This window comes from Mustela lutreola, chromosome 4 (genome assembly GCF_030435805.1).
Source record: "Mustela lutreola isolate mMusLut2 chromosome 4, mMusLut2.pri, whole genome shotgun sequence".
NCBI classification, from domain to species: domain Eukaryota; kingdom Metazoa; phylum Chordata; class Mammalia; order Carnivora; family Mustelidae; genus Mustela; species Mustela lutreola.
This window is the reverse complement of record NC_081293.1, coordinates 76548049-76569129: the sequence shown is the minus strand read 5'-3', so window position 1 is coordinate 76569129 and position 21081 is coordinate 76548049. Positions and strand designations below refer to the sequence as shown.

Here is a 21081-nt window from a genome sequence, read left to right as displayed (position 1 = left end):
GCAAGAAAAAAGCCGTTTCCTGGGACTTGCCCTAGATTTACGCTCAGATTCCTGGGAGTGCTTTCACATTCTCTCCAACTGTAAGTTTCAGGGTCATGTTTCGAAACGACATGCTTTGACTGAATCAGCCCAGATTTCCACATTAAGTTTTCTTTTCCTCCTCTTGCACTCAGTCAGTTTCACTTTCCATTTCCCCTCCCTGTCACTGAGGTCATCGCTCAGAAGCCGGGAGAAAACATCAGCTGAGGTCCCTCCCACCCCCACCACCCCTCACTACCGCCACCACCCCTCACCACCCCCAAAGCCCTTATATAGCTCCTTCAGCATTGACTTCAGGCAGACGCTGAAATTTTCGGAAGAACGAATCAGCTGGGAGCTCTGCTTTTCAGAATGGAAGAGGAGCAGGTTGCAGACAAGAGGTCAGTGACAGGAACGCGTCAGCACCCTTGATCTTGCATCCAGCTTGTAAACCAAGCTTCTCGGTGCAGGCAGGGTCTGTGTGGTCGGGCTGCTCACAGATGAAACATGCACTTTCTCTTTCTGTGTTTTTTTCTGGTGGACATACTCAGGCTCTCGGAACTTCTCGAAATGCTCCCCTAGCTAGCTGGGAGCCCAGACCAGCAGAAAGGTTTGGCAGGACTGTTAGACCCACTGTAGCACAGTCTACAGAGTCAAAGTGTGACCTCGAGGGAACTACTCATTATGAGCTTTTGATGATTGTTTACTTTTATTTTTTATTTTTTTATTTTTTATTTATTTTCAGCATAACAGTATTCATTGTTTTTGCACCACACCCAGTGCTCCATGCAATCCGTGCCCTCTATAATACCCACCACCTGGCTTCCCCAACCTCCCACCCCCGCCCCTTCAAAACCCTCAGATTGTTTTTCAGAGTCCATAGTCTCTCATGGTTCACCTCCCCTTCCAATTTCCCCCAACTCCCTTCTCCTATCTAACTCCCCATGTCCACCATACTATTTGTTATGCTCCACAAATAAGTGAAACCATATGATACTTGACTCTCTCTGCTTGACTTATTTCACTCAGCATAATCTCTTCCAGTCCCGTCCATGTTGATACAAAAGTTGGGTATTCATCCTTTCTGATGGAGGCATAATACTCCGTAGTGTATGGAGTATTATGCCTCCATCAGAAGGATATCAGAAGATATCTTTCAGATATCATATCATATCAGAAGATATGTACCAAATCTTCCTTATCCATTCGTCTGTTGAAGGGCATTTTGGTTCTTTCCACAGTTTGGCAACCATGGCCATTGCTGCTAAAACATTCCCTATGACCCTGCAATTGCACTACTGGGTATTTACCCCAAAGATACAGATGTAGTGAAAGAAGGGCCATCTCTACCCCAATGTTTTTAGCAGATGATTGTTTACTTTGAAAGGACTAAGAGGTTAAAACCTTCTTGCCATTTAAAAGGAAGCATTTCTTTTCAGCAGATATTAGTATAGCTGGAATTGGTAGTGCAAACTCAACTCCTTTTGTCCTGAAACGTATGATCAGTCTAAAGTGGGAAGTGGAAGAAACAATTCTTACAGATGGGCATTTTTCCAGAAATCTTATATAAAAACAAAACAAGAAGCTTAGGGTTTGTTTTCATTTCTGTGGTGAGAGCTGGGGAGCAGCAAGCAATCTCCCTTCAAAATATAATGACCTAATCGCTTTTTTAGTACTGATGTCATCTCTAGTGATGGAAAGCAGGTCAGTGGCTTCCCAGGGTGGTGGCCCTGGTCAGGAGGGCACACTGGGGAAACTTTGGGGATGGGACTGAGTCTCTAAGGAGCAAGTGTGGTGACTGCTTGGGTGTATACATTGGTCCAAATTCATCAAACTATACACTTCAAATTTTATTGAATGTAAAGTATAGTCTTAGCAAACTTTTTTTTTTAAAGATTTTATTTATTTTTATTTATTTGAGAGAGAGAGACAGTGAGAGAGAGCATGAGCGAGGAGAAGGTCAGAGGGAGAAGCAGACTCCCCATGGAGCTGGGAGCCCGATGTGGGATTCGATCCTGCGATTCCGGGATCATGACCTGAGCCAAAGGCAGTCGTCCAACCAACTGAGCCACCCAGGCATCCCAAACTTTTTTTTTTTAAATGCATGTAGACATGCTTAAATTCTGTCATCAGATAGAGCTGAGAGAAGAAGCTGTTCCCATCAAATACTCATGGGGAGGGAGGATCCCAGTGACCACTCAGGGAGTGAGGAAAGAAAGAGCAACACCCCACCCCCAAAAGGCTCTGCATGCTTGTACTTGGGGATAGGCTGCATTAAGGACAGTCACTGCCGAGTGCCTTTGGTTATGCTTTTCTGTCTCTATGAGTGGGGCTGATCAGAAAACATGACCCTGGCCAGTGCCTTGTTATCCAGTTTGCCCAAGAGGCTTTACAGAGGCCTGTGCTTGGGTGTGTCCAGAGCCCCTGACTGGAGGAAGCCTGGGGAGCCGGGGGCTCTGTGGACTCTGCTGGACTGATGCTCACATCAAGCTACCCAGTTCCCAGAGGCTGTATGGACAGGGCCGGGTGGGGCTGCTCCTCACCAGCAGGGCTTAAAATTGCCAAAGCAGCTGGGAGGGGGGGAACCCCTAGTTCCTGGGGGCTGGCTGATGGGCGCCCTCCTCTGCCCCATGAAAAATTCACTTAGAACTAGGACACTCATATGCCGGCGATCGTGGCGGTCAGCAGTCGGTAGTGCTACTCTGTTAAGTCCTTTTCTTGTTCATATCATGTTCCCAGTACCCCGAGGAAGGAAGAACTGTGATTTTTTTTATTAGCCCCATTTTCGAGATGAGCAAAATGAGGCTCAGAGGGTGAATTACTTGTCCAAGAGAGTAGGTGTCATTAGTGCTGACCGTCTGGCCGGAAGGGTGGAATGTCTTCAGGCTATTAATTATGCTCCTGTTGGAGAGAAGGGGCAGGGCCAGAAGGACTCAGCTCTCAAAGCCACACGGAGCCACACCTTAGGAGAAGGAAAGGTGGACCTCCCCAGGGCATGGTTTCCTATAATTTGGATGGAAGGAAAAAGGAAATTCATTCAGGAATAATTTGAATGTAAGGAAATGAGGCTTAGTAACATGATTTTAAGAAATATTCCAGAGCAGATCAGAGAGAGAATAGAAATCTGGGTGTCTTGCGGTCATTTCCCTCTGTTCTAGATTGCCTGACTCATTGGTTGATACATTCTCTCTGACAAGTACATGGGAAACTGCTTTCCAAAATCCCTCTGGAACAGTGCTTCTCAAAATGGGGAACAGGGAAGGGCTTCTGCAGGTACAGAATTCCCAGGAGGCTTGTACAGATGCAGATCCCTGAGCCCAAGCCCACCCCCAGATTGCAACAGGTGCTCTGGGACTAGGGCCTGTTTCTAGAATGCCCTTTTCCAACCCCCCAAACAGTTTGTGTGGAACCCTGCTCCCAGCAGAGGGTGACCTCAGCTCTGACACATTCAATTTCAGCTTCTCCTTGGAGAGGACCTCCTTGATAGTATGACATCAGGCTCATTGTCCTTTCCCATTTGACAAAAGCACAGACCTCAAGGCTAGCTACCCCAGGGGTGGAGATGCGGGGGTAGGGAGGTAGCCTCTTCAGCATTTGCTTCCGATCCACCATCCACGGGCAGAAAATAAAATCAGCCCAGACCCCAGCTTTTCAGAACTGAGAGAAATAGCCATCATGAGGTAAATCTGCCCAACTTTTCTGAGAGGAAGTTGGGAATTTCTCACAAATCTTGTTCCTGCGAGCAGCTTCCCTGAATGATGCCGATTCGGTGTTTGCTTATGGATTAAATTCACATTGATCCCATTCCGTCATAAATCTACCTTAACAGTTCCAGCATTCTTATGTCTGTGGCCGGTTCTGATTTAAAGACACTGGGGAAAGTGCTCCCAGGGGAGCTGGACCGGGCAGGTGGGCAGGGGGAGGAGTTGTTGCGAGAGCCCTGAGGGAGATCTTTTGGGCAAAATCCTGTCTGTCAAAAGGGCTGGGGCCTCCCTGCATCTGTTATAGGAGGTCCTGACCCCTGTTTTGTCTCTTGTATGAAAAGACTGAGTCCGTGAGGTTTGTCTTGGTGGTTGTGGTTATTTCTAAAGTGTGCTTCCTTCTGTGCAAAGGTGCTGAGGCCCAAGTCTGAGCATGACACAGCTCTGGCTCATAACGAGGTTGCCCTTCCCTGGAAATCTACTCTTTAAGAACTGAGTAAATATGTCGAAGGGGAGGGAGAAATGCCGGCCCAAAATGCGCCCCTTTGGACTGGAGGTTACTTCGAGCCAAAGGCAATCAAGACCCAGCAGGCTCCAGAAAAACTCTGGCCTCTCCCTTAACCGCCTGACAGATAGGCCCGCCCCCCAGAGGAGCTGTGCCCAGAGATAACTTTTTATCTGAAAGACTGGCCTGCACAGCAGGGCAAAGGCTGGTCACCAACGCTGTGTGCTCATCTTCCTGGGAATTCTTCCCCACTGCCTTGAAATCCCAGGCCCCCGTCCACTCCTCAGCTGAAGGTGGCCGTGAGCCCCAGCGGCCTGCCTTTAGGTTTTATACTTTATGGGGCTCCTGCACATATGAAATTGAAGTTTTTCTCCCTGTTCATCTATCTTAGGTCAATTTAATTACTAGACTAGCCAAAGAACCTAGAACAGTTCTGAGTCTACCTGAGGCACCCTCTTCCTGACCTGCCATCATCCCCTGCGGACGAGGAGCAGGGAGAAAGTGTGCAGTATCTCCAACTGCAGCAGATGGCGGGTATCCCAGCCGAGCTGAGGGGGGGGGAAAGTATTTAAAGAGGACCATGGGTATTTCACCTACACAAGAAATGCTCCTTGCACCATACTTATGTGCAAGTGCAAGACACCCAGAGTGGGTGGGGAGTGGGTGGCCCAGGAAGGACGTTGATACAAAGCATGGCTTGCCCACTGAAGGGGTGTTTGCAGGTAAGAACCTGGTGATTGGAAATCTCTGCCAAAAAGGGAAATCTTCCTGGAGCCTCACTACTCCTGCTCACAGTGTGGTCTGAGTCTGACATCCCTGGAGGTTGTTAGAAAGGCAGCACCCCACCCCTGCCGATTTCAGATCTGCATTTGCACAAGGTCCTCGGGTGATGTGGTCCCTGTGCACATCAGAGGGGGAGCAGAACGGCTCTGGAGAGTTCCTTGGCTCACTTTGCAAAGTGATGGGCTCCCCAAGTGGTACCTGTTCTGACCAACTAATTGGGCATGAGACCTGCCTGTCCCTGCCCGCGGTCAGCGAGACTATAACCAGAGCCTCCCAAGTGACAAGCTGCCTCAGAAATGCCCTGGAAACTCCTGCTCTTATCATTATGAGGTTAAGAGTCTCTTTCTGAACATTTCAAGGTTCTACTCTAGTGATGGCTTTGACTAGGCCTTGGAAAGAGAAGTGGCGTCTACACTGGGGTCTGTGGGTCCCGCCAAAGATGGTCACCATGCAGGAAGATGGGAAAGAGAAGCAAGGGGTGTCAGTGGGTTAAATCTGGGGATTTCCTAAGGACTAGTACTGCCGGTTTCACCTGCTTTCCTCCGCAAAACCTCACGGCTGCAGCTGGAGGCTGTGAGGAGTCTCTTCCTGGGCCACAGGGCCTGCCCCCTCCCCACAGTTTCTAGTATATGAAGGGCGGGAGGGAGGGCATTCAACTACCCTTGTTTCACGTGAACTTAGACGTTTTCTTTATCAAGTTTCTGCAGCAGTCATCCTACCCAATTGCTTTGTTTTCCCCTTTAAATATCCAGATTTAATTATTGCTCAGTAATTTCACAAATTGCACACATAAACATATAAGGAACATTTAGAGCCACTTTCTAAAACACATATGAGCTAAACTGCTAAGTGAGAAAGGCTGACAAATGGGTATTGGTTTTTGTTTTGTTTTGTTTTTAAGATTTTATTTATTTGCAGAGAGAGACAAATCACAAGTAGGCAGAGGCAGGCAGAGGATGGAGGGGGAAGCAGGCTCCCTGCAGAGCAGAGAGCCGGATGTAGGGCTCGATCCCAGGACCCTGAGATCATGACCTGAGCCGAAAGCAGAGGCTTAACCCACTGAGTAACCCAAGTGCCCCTGGGTATTGGTTTTTAAAAAAGCAATAAGTAGGGGCGTATGAGTGGCTCAGTCGTTTGAGCATCTGACCCTTGGTTTTGGCTCAGCTCATGATCTCAGGGTTGTGGGATCGAGCCCTGCATTGGGCTCTGTGCTCAGTGGGAAGTCTGCTCGAGATTCTCTCTCTCCCTGTCCCTCTGCCCTTCCCCATACATGCTCTCTCTTTCTCTAAAATAAATAAATAAATCTTAGGAAAAAAAAAGATAAGATGCCTGATATGACTTCAGTCTTCTTAAGTTTTAAGATTTGCTTTGTGGACTAACATATGATCTATCCTAGAGAATGTCCCATGTGCACTTCAGAGGACGGTGTATTTGGCTGCTGTTGGCCAGAATGTTCTGTAAACATCTGAGTTCGTCTGATCTAAAGTGTTGTTTAAGTCCGATGTCTCCTCCTTCATTTTCTTTCTGGACGATCTCTCCACTGTTGACAAAGGGCACAGAAGTCCCTCCCTGCTGCCGTACTGCTGTCTGTCCCCTTCAGGTCTACCAGTATTTGCTTCACATAGTTCAGGGCTCATGTGTTGGGTGCATAAACATTTAACTATTCCATCCCATTCTCCGATCGACTGTTTTGTCATTACATCGTGACTTTGTTTCCCTCTTTGACTCGAAGTCTCTTTAGTCTGGTGTGAGTAGAGCCACCCCTGTTCTTGTCGGCTTGCCTGGAGCATTTGTGCGTCCGCCCACTTCAGTCCATGTGTGTCCTTGAAGCTGGAGGCAGCACGTGTTCTTACATCCATTCAGCCCTTCTATGTCTTTCTATTGGAGAATTTAGTTCGTTTGTATGTGAAGCAGTTTTGGACGGCTATAGGCTTCCTATGGCCACTTTGTTCATGGTCTTCTGCCTGTTTTATAATCCCTTTGCTCCCTTTTTAGTCCCGTGCTCTCTCCCTCTATGATTTAATGCTTCCCTGTAGTAGTGGTAGCCTTGTGTCCTTTTCTCTCTACCTCATGGTGTATTTACTACAGGTTTTTTCTTTGATGTAACCATGAGGCTTAAATAAAACATCTTATATTTTCAACAGATTATTTTAAGGATGTAACTTAAGTTTGAAGGAGTCCTTTCTACTCCGCCCTCCCCCCACATTTTATCTTTCCGATGTCACAGTTTATATCTTTTTTTTTTTAAGATTTTATTTATTTATTTGACAGAGAGAAATCACAAGTAGATGGAGAGGCAGGCAGAGAGAGAGAGAGGGAAGCGGGCTCCCCGCTGAGCAGAGAGCCCGATGCGGGACTCGATCCCAAGACCCCGAGATCATGACCTGAGCCGAAGGCAGCGGCTTAACCCACTGAGCCACCCAGGTGCCCCAGTTTATATCTTTTTTACCTTGTCTTTACATTAACAAATTATGGTAGTTATAGTTATTTTCTAAAACCTTTGTATTTTAATCATTATACTACATTTGGAAGCAATTTACCTACCAAGGCATTAGTGTTTTAAGGCAGATCTCCTGGATGCCAGCTCTAAGTTTTATGTTTCTTCTTGTCAAGATACCAGGACTCCCAGTCCCATATACTTTGCTCCAAATTTTACTTCAGGGGGATATCAGGTATCAAATATCTAATCAACTTGGAAACCTACAGAGGAAGGTTTATGAAAAACCAACAGACCTTAGTTCCAGTTTTCAATAGACCTTATAATTATGAAGCCACTTACGTAGTTGGCTATCTTCCTGAATAAACTGCCCTTTGTTACCATAAATGTCCTAGCATGGCCAGCTCAAGCACTGTGAAGGAGTGGTGTGATGGGATAACCCAACACGTTCTATCCTCTCAGTCCTCTGCTGGGGTCAGGAATGTAGAGTGAGTTTTTCTGCCTGTCCTACACTTCATGACATCTCCCAGAGCTTATATATGACAGAGTTGGAATATGTTTCATCTTGGAGAGAGAATCTTTATCAATAAGTGCTTAAAAATGTAGTCTGTAGATGGTTAAGCATCTGCCTTCAGCTCAGGTCATGATCTCAGGGTCCTGGGATCAAGCCCCGCATTGGGCTCTCTGCTCAGCGGGGAGCCTGCGTCTTCCACTGCCTCTGCCACTCCCCCTGTTGGTGCTCACTCTATCTCCTTTCTCAAATTAATAAATAAACTCTTTTTTTAAGAAGGTAATCTGATAAGCTCTCTCTGGTTTACTGATATGTCAGCCTATATCACCTCCACAGGGGGGAAAAAAAAGGAAAGAAAGAAAGAAGGAAAGAGTGTGATCCAACTGGCAAAGTGGCTCCTGGTTTTGTTGCGGCAAAGACCTCCAAAGTCTCCTGCCCTTCTCTAGGCTCACTGAGAAGTTGGATGAACACTCTCTACCAATCCTTAGAATGTTCAACCTATTATTTCCGGGCACCTATATCTATGGATACATTGTACTGATCTGAAATTGCTGCCTGCCTTCCTCTCTCTAAATGTCCTAACTGGGCAATCAGCACAGGTAACCAATGTCCAAACACGGAAATACCTTTATCACTTTATCAATTCCTTGATCGCATAACAGTTATAAATATATGTGCTCAGTGAGCATCTTTGTAACTTGCCCTTAATATTTATTTTCTAATAATTGCTACCCTGAGTTATGATCTGTAGTCCTTCACACAGGGCAGCTAGAATCACCAGATGAAGCCAGATTGGAAAACCCTAGAATGGAGACAAAAAGACATTGGCATTGCGGGGCTCTAGCCAGGGACCCAAGGAATGGAAAAGATTGCCAAGAACAGAGGCCCACACCTGAAAGGCTGTCTAGAGAAACAGCAGCCTCCCTCTCTTCCCTGGGCTTGGCTCGATTCCCTCACCTCTGCGTCTCTCACTATAAAGCATTTTGGCTGCAACCACATCGGGTCAGCAATGGCTCAGCTAGGACTTACTGGAGAGACAGAAGCAGCTAGAACAGAGCACTCGCAGCCATGCGTGTGGGCTGGTGCTGGTCCACATGGGAAACTGCAAATAAAGTCAGCAGCTCCTCACTGAGTAAAATTGTATTTTGACTAAAGGACTTCCCTTGATTCTGATTTTATCTTTCTTCCTTCTTCAGTAAAGATAAAAATGCTTCTTTTCTTCCTCTTTGTTTTAATACAGTATTGGTAAGCATAGGTGGTTGGTGTCTTTGGGGTTACGTTTTCCCCCCAGTGAGTTGGCAACTCTATTTGGCTCATAACCTTTTTCTGATACTGTGCTACTCCGTGGAATCTGAAACTATGGACAATAACTGGGTTTCATGATTTCTGGAAGTTCTTTCTGAGCTCATGGAATCTACTGGTAGAAAGAAGGAACACAAACTCAGTAAAACACCCACCTAAGCCCCCAGGCAAATATCGACATGAGAACACGCTTTGAGAACTCCATAACTTATTGAACTGAATAAGGCAAATGATCTCCCTTGGTATCTTCCAAACAAACAGTTTTGTTTGTTTCTCAAAATACATTGATTCTGTCTGGGGATCTGGCCTGTGTCAGGGATTTTGTCTCAGTGAGACTGACCCCGAGCCTCCGGGGGATCTGTGTGTGTGATACAGGGAGAAGTTGGAGCAGCTGAAGGGAAAGATTTGGTCGCACAGCATGGTAGCAAACACCCCTGGGCTTTCAATTCTTTACGTGGCTCCTTCAAACCAGTGTGGGAGATCGTAGGCCAAAGAGGGCCAGGATATCTAACCTTGATTGCTCTTAGCATCCTTTTAAACTAACCAAGTGATGCAAAGGCATAGCCCTGTAAAGGGTCATAGGATGGCTGAATCAACATTGCCCAGAATGCGAGGACTCAGCCTGACTTCTAGTGGAGCAGAACAAGAGATCCCAGCTCCTGTCCTCTCATCCATGTCTGCCCACAGGGTGGAGGCACCTGCTCCATGGATTCTTGTATAGACCACAGCTAGAGGAGATGAAGCCAGGAAGCAAGAGGGAGGGTACCTCCTCTTCTGTCTAGAAAAATGTAGGGTGTGGAGTACACAGGGCTCACCAGAGAAACAGAACTGGTAGGAGATACATATACATACATAGAAGTTGCTGGGTGATGCCAGGCCCCACCCACCAAGGCTGCGGGCATGTAGCAGGCATTTGCTAAAGGGAGTTGTTTCAGGTTCTTCCCTGTGTTCGCTCACCGAGAAGTAGACAACTCTGAGCACCATAATAGAGGAAATTCAGTCAGCCCACTCCAGAGCTCAGGCTTCACTAAGGGCTTTTAGTTCAGGTTCTACTTGAAGGTTAAGACAGGATGGACTCCGGGATGGAGAACACTTGGCTGTCCTGCCACCAGCTCAGCCTTGCCCCGGAGCCGTCAACTTTGATCAGATTGAAAGTAGGCAGGTACAAATAGTGAACTCACAGCATTTGACCTCAACTGGTTTTTCTGTCACCTTGTATATTTGTCAACAGCAGAACCAAACTGCATCTTCACGGCTTTATTCCCATTTCTTGCAAGGGAGGAGCCTTTATACAATTGGACATAGTTTTTTGTTTCCCTCACTGAGAATTTTAACCCTCTTTTTTAGCATTCTACAATAACTTCTAAGCATACTTATTTTTACCTACTTTTTTTCCTACTCTCCAGTAAAATCAAGCTTAAGATAAAGATCCTCACCTACTGCTGCTTTAAAAAATATGTATGTGTGTATATAGTACATATACATTGTATACTATATATAAAATGTATATATACTATATAATGTATAATATATATACACACACACAAAATGGAAAAGAGACAGATTTATGATCAGAAATTGACTCACATGATATGGAAGCTGAGGCTCATAACTACGGTCCACGGGCCACAAGCTACAGACCCGGGAGAGAGCAGGAGCATGATTCCAGTCAGAGTCCAAAGGCCTGAGACCTGGAGGGATAAAGCCAGAGGCTCCGGTCCGAGTCTGAACACCTGAGAACCAGGAATGCCGACGATATAAGCTCCAGTCCAGGGAGAGGAGAAGGCCAGTGTCCAGCTCACACAGACAGACAGACAGACAGACAGAATTCACACTTCCTCTGCCTCTGGGTTCAACTGGGGCCCTCAGCAGACGCAGGAGGCCCGTCCACACGGGGGAGGGCGGTCTGCTTTCCCTGCCCACCCAGTCAGCGGCTCATCTCTCCTGGGGACACCGTCACACACACCCAGACCTATCGTTTAATGAGAGCTCGGGCACCTCACAGCCTGGCAAGCTGACACAAGCTGTCACCGCGTCCCAGGTGCCGTGCCTCGCAGGTGCGTGTCCCAGTGACCGTGTTTATTTTCTCCACAGTGAGGTCAATAAGGATGCTCTGGAGAAAAACCTTGCACAGCTGAAATGCCATTTCACGTGGAACTTACCTAAGGAAGATGGTGTCTTAGGCGATCTAGAAGATAGAGTGTGTCACCAGATGGAATCGGTAAACGCTGAGTGCAAAGCTACGATGTACAACTTCTTGGCCTACATAAAACACCTGCGTGGTCACCACGAGGCGGCGCTGGAGAGCCTGCGGCGGGCGGAGGAGCTGATTGGGCGCGAGCACCGGGAGCAAGCAGACACCCGAAGTCTGGTCACCTGGGGCAACTTCGCCTGGGTCTCCTACCGCCTGGGCAGACACGCAGACGCGCAGATGTATGTGGACAAGGTGAGACGAGTCTGCGAGAAGTTTTCAAACCCATATAGTGTGGAGTGTCCTGAGCTTGACTGCGAAGAAGGGTGGACATGGCTGAAGTGTGGAGCACAGCACAGCGAGAGGGCCAAGGTGTGTTTTGAGAAAGCTCTGGAGGAGAAGCCCAACAACCCGGAATTCTCTTCAGGGCTGGCCATCGCCACGTACTGTCTGGATAATAAACCACAGAAGCCGTGCTCCGTGGACGCTCTGAAGCAGGCCCTGGAGCTGAATCCCAACAATCAGTACATCAAGGTGCTCTTAGCTTTGAAGTTGCAGAAGATGAATGAAGAAGCTGAGGGCGAGCGGTTGGTCCTGGAGGCCCTGACCCTGGAGGACATGCCTTGCCAAGCAGATGTCCTTCGCAGTGCAGCCACGTTTTATCAAAAAAAAGGTGATCTAGACAAAGCTATCGAACTGTTTCTAAAGGCATCGAAATCCATTCCAAACAATGGTTACCTCTGTCACCAGATTGCGTGCTGCTATAGGGCAAAGGTCAAACAAATTCAGAATACAGGAGAATCCGAAGCTAGTAGGAATGGAGAGAAGATTGGAGAACTAAAGAAGTGTGCTATTGACTATGTGATTAAAGCTATTGAGAAGGGAGTAGATCCGCTGTATGCATATTCTGATGAGCTCCTGGAAACAGAAGACTACCATCAGCTAGCCTGCAGTAAGGAGCTCCCCGGCACCTGGAGGCAACAACCCCCCCAGCACTATCACAACTTTCAGGGGAATCATGCGAAGTCTGAAGACACTGCTACCCAACATGATTTTGAGGGTTTGCCCACAAGTGCAAAATCATCGGAGGAAGGAAAGACAAAATACTCACCACAGAACTTGGCTGGAAATCAGCCTCTGAAAAATGCACCGAATTCTTGGTATCTCCAAGGATTAATCCACAAGCTGAATGGAGAGCTGCTGCAGGCAGCCGAATGTTATGAGAAGGAGCTGGGCTACCTGTTAAGGAGCAGCCCCACAGGTATAAGCAGCTTTTTCCTGCCGCTGGCTGAGCTTGAAGAAGGCGGTGAGGCCTCTGGCACAACCCCACTCCCAGAGCTCCTGAAAGCCTGAGCTGAAACGCAGCGGAGGGCCAGGAGCACAGACAGGGAACCCGGGACGCCCCGGGATGGCTTTAGGGTATATTTGTAGGGTTGCTTCCTCGTATCTGCTTCCCATTTCCATCTCAGCCACACACACTCCTCTAGCCTGTGGGCCTAACAGTGAAATGACCTATGGACACAGGGCTTCGGGCCTGCATGGGGCTGGCTGTTTCTCAGTTCGTGCTCTGCTCATCAGCTCTCCCTGCTCTGACCTCCTCACCGAGGCTCACCGCGGGCTGCTGCCTGCCAATGGCTCTCCTGGCCTCTGGCCCACTGCCATCTCGCCTTCCGGAGCCCCTGAAAGACCACCTTTGGACTAACCCTAGAATATTCCTTGTCTTCCTCTTGGCTTTAGCCCTGTGTTTATATACATTCTCGATCGCAATACTCCAGTAAATATGTGTTCTTGATAGTGATGTTATAATAAATTTTTTTTTTTTTAATTTCAACTCAGGATTGAAGTAAGTGTGTGGTTTGCATGTGTGACTAAGGGTGATACTCCTTTCCCAAGTTTCTCTTCAGGACAGTACCTAGGAACAGTGGATAAATGATACAGTCGTACTGTACTATTTTCAGCATGCCCGGGGTAGGTCTGAGGAGGAGCTGGCCTGCCCTTGAGCCTGTTCCAGGCCAGGTGCTGAGCCCAGGGCCCAGTCAGCAGCTGCTGCTACTGAACAGGGTGGTTCTTCACCCAGAAATACGTGGGCAGTGGCCTCCCTGACTGTGTGTAAGAGGCACTAGTACGAGGCTGGAGGAGGCCAAAGATCTTCACCCTCCTGAGTGAATGAAAATATTCAAATAGTCACATCCCAGCTGGGAAGCCCATAGTGTCATCTTCCATGCAGCAACCATCCGGCTCTTCTCACCCACTCCAAGGCCCGCATTCGTACGCTTTCCTTGTGGTCTCATCTGATTACCTGTGTGCAGAGGAAGACTGTTGGCTATGCCAGTACCCAGACAAGACAGAGGGCCTGGCATTCCCATCTTCTTTGTGAGTGGAGGGTCAGAAACTTGACTCTTTCCTCATGCAGAAGGGGAATTCTGGGAAGGCGTTTCATAAGCTACATTGGCTATAAGAGCAGCAGACTTCAGTGAGGTGCCCCCCCCCCCAGCCCTGAATTGTCTGCTGGTTCCCGCAAAGCTGGGGGTGCAGCTGGGTGCCCAGCACTGAACTGTTGACTCCTGGCCAGCCTTGGCCTGGAGTAGCACTGCCTCTTGTGTCCAGTTCCAGAGGAGTGGCTGGGCCCAAATACAGACTATTGCCATGGAAACCAACATTGAGAGTGTGGAAAAGCATGGGGTCAGGGACAAGGTGGGGACTGGCTACCGCTACCACTGGGGGGCAGTGTGGTGTGGAGTGGCCTGCCATATGCAAACACACATCCTCAACGTGGTTTCCCCAGCAGGGGTTTCCACCCAGGCTGTCCTTCTATGCTCTGAGTCCCATCCACCTTCTAGACAGTGTTGAGGCTCCCGGAATTTCTATTGACTGGTCCCGACCTACACATGTAAACTGTGATGTATTTTGCTGCTGGACAACTTTATTGAAAAGATGCCTCTCCATTGTCTGAGGGAACACCCCCAGTCCACTCTTTCTGGTGTGTGAGCCTGACCCCGCACAACTCTACCCCTGGAGACCCAGAGGGAGTAACATAAACTGTTGGTTTCCACTGATACCCTCTCTTCCTTACTACCTGGGGCCATACCCAACCTCACCCAGCTAGGAACCCAGTGGGGATTTTGAGCTCCGAGACCCAAACCATTTTGCCACCGAGGCTGTGGGGCAGGCTCGACTGGTGACCACACAGCATGTCCCAGCAGATTCCTGGGCTGTCCACGAAAGAGACAATTGGAGGAGCGCAGGGGTGGGGCGTGTCAGTCTCCCCAGGGGAAACCATGGGCTCCTCCCCTCAAGCTTACCAGCTCCGGGGAGGCAGAGACTCTAAGTCCTCTGCTCACAACTGTATGCCGGTCCCCAGCCCCATAGTGCCTGGAATGAACAAGGCTCTCAAAAAAAATTTTAAGAATATAGGAACACGTTGTCTCCACTGAGAACTATGACACTGCCATTATCATCAGCTCAGGGATCACATCTTCCACAACGACTTCCCTGAATCCTAGAGGAGGGTGCTGGGAAGAGAAAATAGTAAGTGTCCTAAGCTATAAAATAGTAACAATGAAACAAGTGCGGGTTGACGTGCTGGCCTCTGAACTACTTTCCAGGATCTGTGCTCAGCCCGTTGCTAGCATCTAAATCTGGTGTGGAAGGTAGGAGGCTCAGAAAGGTTGGCTAACTTGCCCGAGGCCGCACAGCTAGGGAGAGGTCTGACTGGCACTTGAACCTGTAACTGTATGAAACCAAAGCACTCTGCTCCCGTGTATTTCTGTGCATTCTGAGATGCTATGTCCTGATTCTGCTGGCACAAGCTGAGAGGTTTCAGGCTCTGCTACAAGGGAAGCTCAGAGCCCCGATTTGTAGATTTCTACTACACTCTTTGCCTGTCATGTTCTCTGCTTAATCCAAACTCCCCATCCTTACATTGACTCCCGTGTGTGATTCCTGAGTGTTCTGGCTCTCCATCTTCCTCCTCCTTCTCACCGTGTTTTGCAATCTAGTCTCGGGTTTTTAAATTCATCCTGATCCGGCCAATTCACAGGACCCGACAGTGGTAATGCTCCTCAAGCTACATGCAGAGAAATTTAGAATTATGTCCGTGCTGGGCTGGAACAGCCCCTCTAGAACACCAGCAGCTGACATGGGGAGCCCCATTTTGTCAAAGTCAGGCCTGGACTCCAAAGATCTCTTCAGCTCTCAGGAAATACTAGCCTTGGCCTCTAGGATTTTCCTCTGTGGTTCATTTTTGGTTCATTCTCATAGGAAATTGGGAAAGGTGGAGAGAGACTCATACTCAGCAATTCTTGGCCTGTCTTCCCTGTCCTTTGCTCCGCTGGATGGAATTACCATTCTCTAATAGGCTGCTACATTGTGTTTTCCAATGAGAATACTAGGAAGTTGGCATCAGGAGTCCCCAAGACACACCTCTGGGTCTGGTGATTCAGTAGAAGGACTCACAGGACTCAACATACAATCCTGCTCGTGCATTAGACTTATTACAACAAAAACAAACTCAGCACAGGGAAAGAGAACATGGCAGTGAAGGCAAGAGAAACTCAGGCATAAATTCCCCAGAGTTCTGTCCCAGTAGAATCCTATAGGATGTGCTTAATCCCTCCAGCATTGAATGTGACCACACCTCTCAAGCTAGTTGGAGCCTCAGTGCCTAAGGGTTTTACTGGGGACCCATCACACGAGCACCCTCTGCTTATTAGCACATATCAAAATTCCAGCTCCCAGGTGGAAAGTAGGTGTCAGCATTAACCACATTTTGCGCATGAACAATTTGGGCATGGTAAGCCAAACTAACCAGTTAGGGAATGGTGGGAACATTCCAAAAATCCAAGTTGCCAGATGCCACCCAAGGGCAAACCTCGCAGGAGGGCCTTTCTAAGGATCATAGTCTAGGCCTGATGTGTCAGCTCTTTCCTGCAGCCCCTCCCCTTGGTGTCTGCCTCCAATGACTGCACAGCCACCAGGTACCACGGGTACCTACCCCTTCGTCCTTCCTTTTCCCAAACAGTAGTCTCACCATGTTCTGGTGAGTGAGGGTCCTTCAAGCATGGAGTGAGGGGACCCACGACCACGACCCCCCTCAGGTTTGCCAATATGCTAAAAAGACTCTCGTGCTCAGCATGGTGTTGGAATTGAGTTTTATGACAGTGTAAGGGAGGAGAGGAAATCTTTTTCCCCTACACTCCTGGCCTATCATCCTACCAATTAGGCTGACAAGAGAAAGACTGGCAAGAGAAAAACAGCTGTTTATTAACTGGGACATCCGCCAGTACACCTGGGGGAGCTCAGGGATATGTCACTCAAAGGGGTGGCTGGAAGTGAGCTTATATAGTGCAGGCGAGCAAATGTCTTTCTCCTTCGAACCCACTTTCAGTGGCTGGGCCCATGAATCCAACCGATCAGAGCCAGGTGAACAAGAGAAATAATAGTTTGAATTATATATGTCAATGGATTTTTCCTCTCTCTTTATTTTTCTTAAGGGTTTGTTTATTTGAGAGAGAGCATGCACAAGCCTGGGGTGGGGGCAGAGGGACAAGCAGACTCCTTGCTGAGCACGGAGCCGGACATGACATGGGGTCCTGAGATCATACCTGAGCAAACTCAGATATCCCCCTCCACATAAAGCATTGTTTGGCTGAAAGCCACTCTTCCCTTTAAGTGAACATCTGCTTCCACTGTGGGCCTTCTTGGCTCTGGTTCCCTTCCTTCTGCCCCCTGGGTACTCCCATTCTCCATTTCCATGCTCCCATTTTGCTAAAAGAGCTTTACTGCTACTTCTATCATCAGAGCATACTTAGGGAGTGGGACTGGGATTCTCTATATATGGGCAGTCTTGAGATGTGCTGAGTTTGGAAGAAACACATAGATCGAAACCATTTCCTGTGCTTATAAGATGTTAAGAGGGCCTACATTGTTCCAGGAACTAGGAATGGGCAGATGTGGTCTACTGCAAATTGCCCAAGTCCCTCCCTGGATGAGAGATAGAAAGATGTCTTAAACTCATCCAGAGAGAGATCTTATACTATGTTCCTTCTGAAGCATACACTTTTCCTAAAAAACAAACAAACAAACAAACAAAAAAAAAACCAACAACAAAAAAAACCCTTTATACTGGAATGCATGAAATAGACACATTTCCTGTTCGATATTCTTTTTCTGGGTAATCCTTCTTGTCTATATAACCTTCAACTTAAGAAATGTCAGGACACCCCTCTGTGTGCTGAAGCCACAATGTAGAAGTTCCTTAAAGAGAAAGAAGAGAGAGCCCCCACCTCTGGGAGCCACCCCACACCATCAGCCAGGCCCTGGTGCTGCTGGACAGCGACCCACAGCAGGAACCCGAGTCCTTCCACAGCACCTTCGCATGACCTCAACACTAGACTGGGAACCCTGACGCCAGGACAGATCACCACGACCAGGCCACTCCACAAACATGTCTGAATGCAGACAAAAATATGAAGGCCCTCCAGCAGGGTCCAAAAATGGCCCAACACAAGGGGGCGCTGTCTCCACTTCTCTTCAGATAGCCTTAGGGATGTATCGCAATGTTGAGAGGGGGCAGAGGGACAGAAGGGTTTTGTAGTGTTGAGGGTGGGGCTAAAATGATGTTGATATTAGCAGAGTTAACCTCTTTCAAGTTGCTTCTAGAGAACACATACCCTACCTGCTGGCACCATGAAGGAATTAGCATTTCCTCAGGTTTTCATGTCAATGAATACAGAAGCCAGAGAGGCAACAGATACTGGGAAGGAAAGAACAGTGGGGGTGGTATTTGACCAGTCAAAGTGATGGCTTCGTTTCCATTACACTGAGCGCTCCTAAAGTTGCAAATAATTGTCCTCTATGTTTTCAGTGACAAATCCGAAGGGAATCTCCTTGAAGAGAGCCTGGTTCAGCTGAGATGTCACTTCACGTGGGAGTTGCTAGTGGAAGCCACCGAGCTGCCCGATTTAGAAAACAGGATCTTGGATGAGATTGATTTCCTGGACACCAGATACAACGCGGGGATCCACAACCTGCTGGCCTACGTGAAACACCTCAAGGGCCAGAACCAGGAAGCCCTGGGGAGCCTGCGGGAAGCTGAAGCCTTGATCCGGCAGGAACAGGCTGCCCAGTCAGAGGTGAGAAGCCTGGTCACGTGGGGCAACTACGCCTGGCTGCATCACCGCATGGGCAGGCCGCAGGAAGCCCAGGCTTACCTGGACAAGGTGGAGGACGTCTGCAAGAAGCTCGGGGCTTCCTCCCGCTACAGAGTGCAGTGTCCCCAGATGGACTGCGAGGAGGGGTGGGCCTTGCTGAAATGCGGAGGGAAGAACTATGAACGGGCCAAGGCCTGCTTTGAGAAGGCTCTGGCAGTGGACCCAGAGAACCCTGAATTCAGCACTGGGTATGCGATCTCCACCTACCGCCTAGACAGCTTTAACAAAGCAACACAGGTTAGCGAGGCGTTTTGTCTGCAGGCCCTAAGAAAGGCCATCAGGCTAAACCCAGAAGATGCGTATGTTAAGGCTCTCCTTGCCCTGAAGCTCCAGGACGTAGGCCAAGAAGCCGAAGGAGAAAAGTACATAGAAGAAGCACTTGGCAACACATCCTCACAGACCTACGTCTCGCGGTACGCAGCCAAGTTTTACCGAAGAAAAGGCTGTCTGGATAAAGCTCTTTGGCTCCTAAAAATGGCTCTGCGGGCCACCCCGTCCTCTGCCTTCCTGCATCACCAGGTAGGGCTTTGCTACAGAGCACAGGTGATCGCAATCAAGAGAGCTGCCAACTGGCAGCCCAGAGGACAGGACAGAGAAAATGTCCGCAGGTTGGTTCACTTGGCTATAGGTGAAATTCAAAAGGCTTTGGCGATAAAGCCCACATTTGAGTTGGCTTACATCGACCTGGCTGATCTGTATGCAGAAATAGGCCTATACGCAGAGGCGGAGGACGCTTTTCAGAAAGTGCTGTGCAGGGCGAACACCAATGATCAACTACAGCAAGTGATTCATTACCACTACGGCCATTTCCAAGAGTTTCACAAGAGATCTATAGATAACGCAATCACCCATTATTTAAAAGGTCTCAAAATCAAAACAGCTTCCTACACCAGCGAAAAGATTCTCACTGCATTAGAGAAGCTGGCAAAGAGATGTGTTCGTCAGGATGTCCGTGTGGTGGAAAGTTTGAGCATCCTTGGATTCATCCACAAATTGAAAGGGGAAGTGAGTGAAGCCCTGCAGTGTTACGAGAAGGCTCTCAGGCTGGCCGCCGACCTCAACGCTGCCAGTTGAACTGGAGGTCACCGTTACCCGTTTAATGTGTTCATAGGAAATAGAACAAACGTTTTTGCCGATCGCCTCTTTCAGAAACCTAGAACATCCTGAAATACAGAACAGTTGATAGAACACAGACTCAGCTGCCTGCTGACTCCCCTCTTTCTTCCTCCCTAACCCCCTCTCCCCCTTCTTTCCCCTTCCATCCATGTGCCTTTGAAAGGAGCATCCGTTCTTCTGTAACCCACCCCTGTACTCATTGGCCAAGGCTGATGAATGCTGCTTGGGGCACCTGTGACCTGCTAGACCAACAAGAGCCCTTTTCCTTCTGGCTTTGCATTTGGAACGGGCGGCTTCCATCCTCAGTCTGCCTGGTCTCCTGCACAGAGGAGTCTTAAACAGGGAAGATTTCAGTCCCTCCTCGGCCTGCACACCGGTCACATGTCGGTGTACCTGCGTGCGCACTCCCGTGTATCTGCAGACACGCACACACAGGACACCCATGCATCTGTCCAAAGACCCTCCCGTGGCTTGGTTCACACACTCAAGGCGTGAATTCCCGGAGACTGTGATCCTGAACCAAGGGCAGAGGCTGCTCCTGTGCACATGCCTCACGCATCTCTCTCCACACACGCTGACTCCAGAGCTCACACAGGCACACTCCTGCATATTGGTGCATGTATGCATTCTGTATCTGGAAGATATTCGACCATCCACTCAGAAGTTAAAAAGCATAGAAAACAGAAAACAAAAACAGAAAGGATTTCTTTTTCATTGTGGCCAGGGGTGCTGACCTACCAGATCTGAAGGCAAAGCGAAAGAGCAAAGATGAAAAAGAAAAAAGGAGAAGGGACTGCAGGGGGGTCACTGCCATGTTCCGGCCCATAGGGCCCTTTTCCCAGGGCCCTCCTGCAGCCAAGACCCCGTGCTCAGGAGGCCAAGTCTCTAACCTCAGAAGAAACTCAAACCCTGCTGTATACGATTGTCCAGCCACCGGCAGTCACAGAGGATCTCTGTGCTCCAGACATGCAGCTGGACATGACCTCACATCTACGAAAAACTAAAGTGTACTGCAGGAAAAACAAATTAGGGAAAAGCCTATTTCCGAGTCACCAGCTAAACGTGACAAATACATGAAGGTTTTAACTGCTGTGTGGGGCAGGATATAATCTCCTGTTTCTTAACCAGAACATTCTCTCCCAAAACATTCAGTAAAATAAACCTGTTGATAAGCTAACAAAGTCTTTGAGTGCATTTTATGGATGAGATTTTCTTAAAAAGACGCATATCCTCTATTTGGGTGGAAGTTGAAAAACACAGAAGCAACCTCTAGAGCAGTAGAAGGTCAGACGTGGGAGAAGCCTTG

The 21081-nt window shown here is 48.4% G+C and overlaps 2 protein-coding genes across 2 annotated transcripts; both read left to right on the top strand.

The window, feature by feature from the left end:
- Positions 1–278: 278 nt before the first annotated feature.
- Positions 279–20956, top strand: LOC131830055 (interferon-induced protein with tetratricopeptide repeats 1B-like). Its single transcript, XM_059172456.1, has 2 exons — positions 279–419; positions 18314–20956. The coding sequence occupies exons 1-2, from the start codon at positions 391–393 to the stop codon at positions 19731–19733; spliced, it is 1449 nt and encodes a 482-aa protein (XP_059028439.1). The 5' UTR covers positions 279–390; the 3' UTR covers positions 19734–20956.
- On the top strand, positions 282–13279 carry IFIT3 (interferon induced protein with tetratricopeptide repeats 3). Its single transcript, XM_059172454.1, has 2 exons — positions 282–419; positions 11352–13279. The coding sequence occupies exons 1-2, from the start codon at positions 391–393 to the stop codon at positions 12799–12801; spliced, it is 1479 nt and encodes a 492-aa protein (XP_059028437.1). The 5' UTR covers positions 282–390; the 3' UTR covers positions 12802–13279.
- Positions 20957–21081: the final 125 nt, after the last annotated feature.

Coding starts and splice junctions, on each gene's coding strand:
- IFIT3 (XM_059172454.1), top strand. CDS start 391: ATGGAAGAGGAGCAGGTTGCAGACAAGAG. Junction 420..11,351: donor GAGCAGGTTGCAGACAAGAG/GTCAGTGACAGG, acceptor TTTTCTCCACAG/TGAGGTCAATAAGGATGCTC.
- LOC131830055 (XM_059172456.1), top strand. CDS start 391: ATGGAAGAGGAGCAGGTTGCAGACAAGAG. Junction 420..18,313: donor GAGCAGGTTGCAGACAAGAG/GTCAGTGACAGG, acceptor CTATGTTTTCAG/TGACAAATCCGAAGGGAATC.